Source organism: Plectropomus leopardus, unplaced genomic scaffold (assembly GCF_008729295.1).
Source record: "Plectropomus leopardus isolate mb unplaced genomic scaffold, YSFRI_Pleo_2.0 unplaced_scaffold29643, whole genome shotgun sequence".
Lineage (NCBI taxonomy): Eukaryota > Metazoa > Chordata > Actinopteri > Perciformes > Serranidae > Plectropomus > Plectropomus leopardus.
Genome location: NW_024632316.1, coordinates 1 through 1795, shown reverse-complemented (window position 1 = coordinate 1795; position 1795 = coordinate 1). Strand labels below are relative to the sequence as shown.

General features: G+C 49.5%; 1 protein-coding gene across 1 annotated transcript; it reads left to right on the top strand.

The window, feature by feature from the left end:
* Window positions 1-6: 6 nt before the first annotated feature.
* shpk (sedoheptulokinase) lies at window positions 7-1789 on the top strand (the record flags this gene model as incomplete). The annotated part of the gene is made up of 3 exons (XM_042481738.1): window positions 7-124; window positions 820-1020; window positions 1278-1789. Coding segments are annotated over 3 exons (723 nt in total), but the record flags the coding sequence as incomplete, so codon positions are not given.
* Between the last annotated feature and the right edge of the window lie 6 nt (window positions 1790-1795).

Here is a 1795-nt window from a genome sequence, read left to right as displayed (position 1 = left end):
GGTGGCTTGGCGGGACAGACGTGCTCTGACTGGCATGGTGTCCCTGCTGGTACGCCTGTGGGTGCGGCCCTGGGAGACTTCCAGTGCTCCGTCTACTCCTGCATGAGCGCACGAACAGACGCAGGTGAAACAGGAAGTCCAGTCGTTTCTCTCAGGGTCAGGATCACTAAACGCAGCGAACTCAAAACTCTTAAGACTGTTGAGCATTTCAGATGAAAGAATTCATTACAGCTGTACCACCTCATGCTGCATTCATTCGATTTCTTTTACTCTTTCACTTCTGATAACGCTTCGATTTACATTTTAAAAGGGTAACATATTTTTCAATCTGGACCCGTTTTCTCATGTTTTGGTGTCCAAATGACAAATGGAGAAAATGGGGAAAAAGGTAACGCCTGCACATGCCACACAAGTTTATTAAAGACGTTTTGATCCTGCTTGGATCTTCATCAGGTTTTGACCTGACAAAGATCAAAAATAAACAGTAATTTTAGTGTGTATAGAAGCAGCTGTTGTCAACAGCGATGTCAGGGCTGTTTCTGTTCATACAGAAACAATCGTACACTTTAAGATTGCAATAAGAGCAAAAGCAAAGCGTCAGAGCGGTTTAACGTATTTGAATTAATTTTTAAAAAACGACTACGGTAAGAGAACACAGCAGGTAAAACCTTCGTCTTAGCTTGCACTCATGTTTTTGCACGCACAGAAAACTGATGCATCATGGATCCGAGGTCGTCCTTCCATCACTGTCTCTCGGTGTTTCGTTCAGAGCTGTTGGTTCATTTTCCTTCAGATTAAAGTTTTTCTTCGGTTTCTCAGTTCTGAACATCAGCACCTCGGCCCAGCTGACCTTCGCCATGCCGGCCGACTTCAAACCTCCAGACTCTCCTCAGCCCGCCTCCTCCGTCTCTTACTTCCCCTACTTTGACGATGAGTACTTGGCGGTGGCGGCTTCGCTCAACGGAGGGAACGTACTGTCGACCTTCGTGGAGACGCTCGCTTCTTGGATGAAAGAGCTCGGTGTGTATTTTTAGTCATGCTGGTCATGTGGTCCAGATCCGAAATACCTCAGCTACTACTACGATTTAAACGCCACCACTACAAACGCTATAAAACGCTATATTTTAGTCATTTTACCGAAAGCCTGTTTAAAAAAAACAGACTTTGCGACGAGGGAACCGAAGTGTAAAATTGCTAACTGACTAACGCGTTTTAGGACCTAAATTTTCCACTCTGTCGCCATTAAATGTTCATTTTCTCCTGCTGCTCGCGCTCAGGTGTGGAGCTGAGTGATTCCTGCGTATATGAGAAGCTGATCCGCTGCGCTCTGAGTCAGGAAACCAGCGACCTGAGGGTGACTCCCACCATCCTCGGAGAGAGACACGACCCTCTGCGCCTCGGCCAGGTGACCAACATCTCCGCCACCAATCTGTCTCTGGGTCATGTGACCAGGGCGGTGTGCCGCGGAGTCCTGGACAACATCGCCTCCATGATGCCCGCTGAGCGTCTGCGGCAGGCGGGGGTCCGCAGGATCGTGGGCAGCGGGAGCGCCATCGTCCGCAACGAGGTGCTGAGGCAGGAGGTGGAGAAGGCGTTTCCTCAGCCGGTGGTGTACGGACAGAACGCCGACTCCGCTGTCGGCGTCGCCATGGTCCTCTGCGACCTCATGAACCAGTCTTAAGGGCCATAAACACCCGGAACGACAACTATGTGAAAGTCTACACTGATGGACGACAACGTTCAGTAAACAGCGGCGCAGACGCGTTACGCACTCCACGAAAATGGATGTTGATGA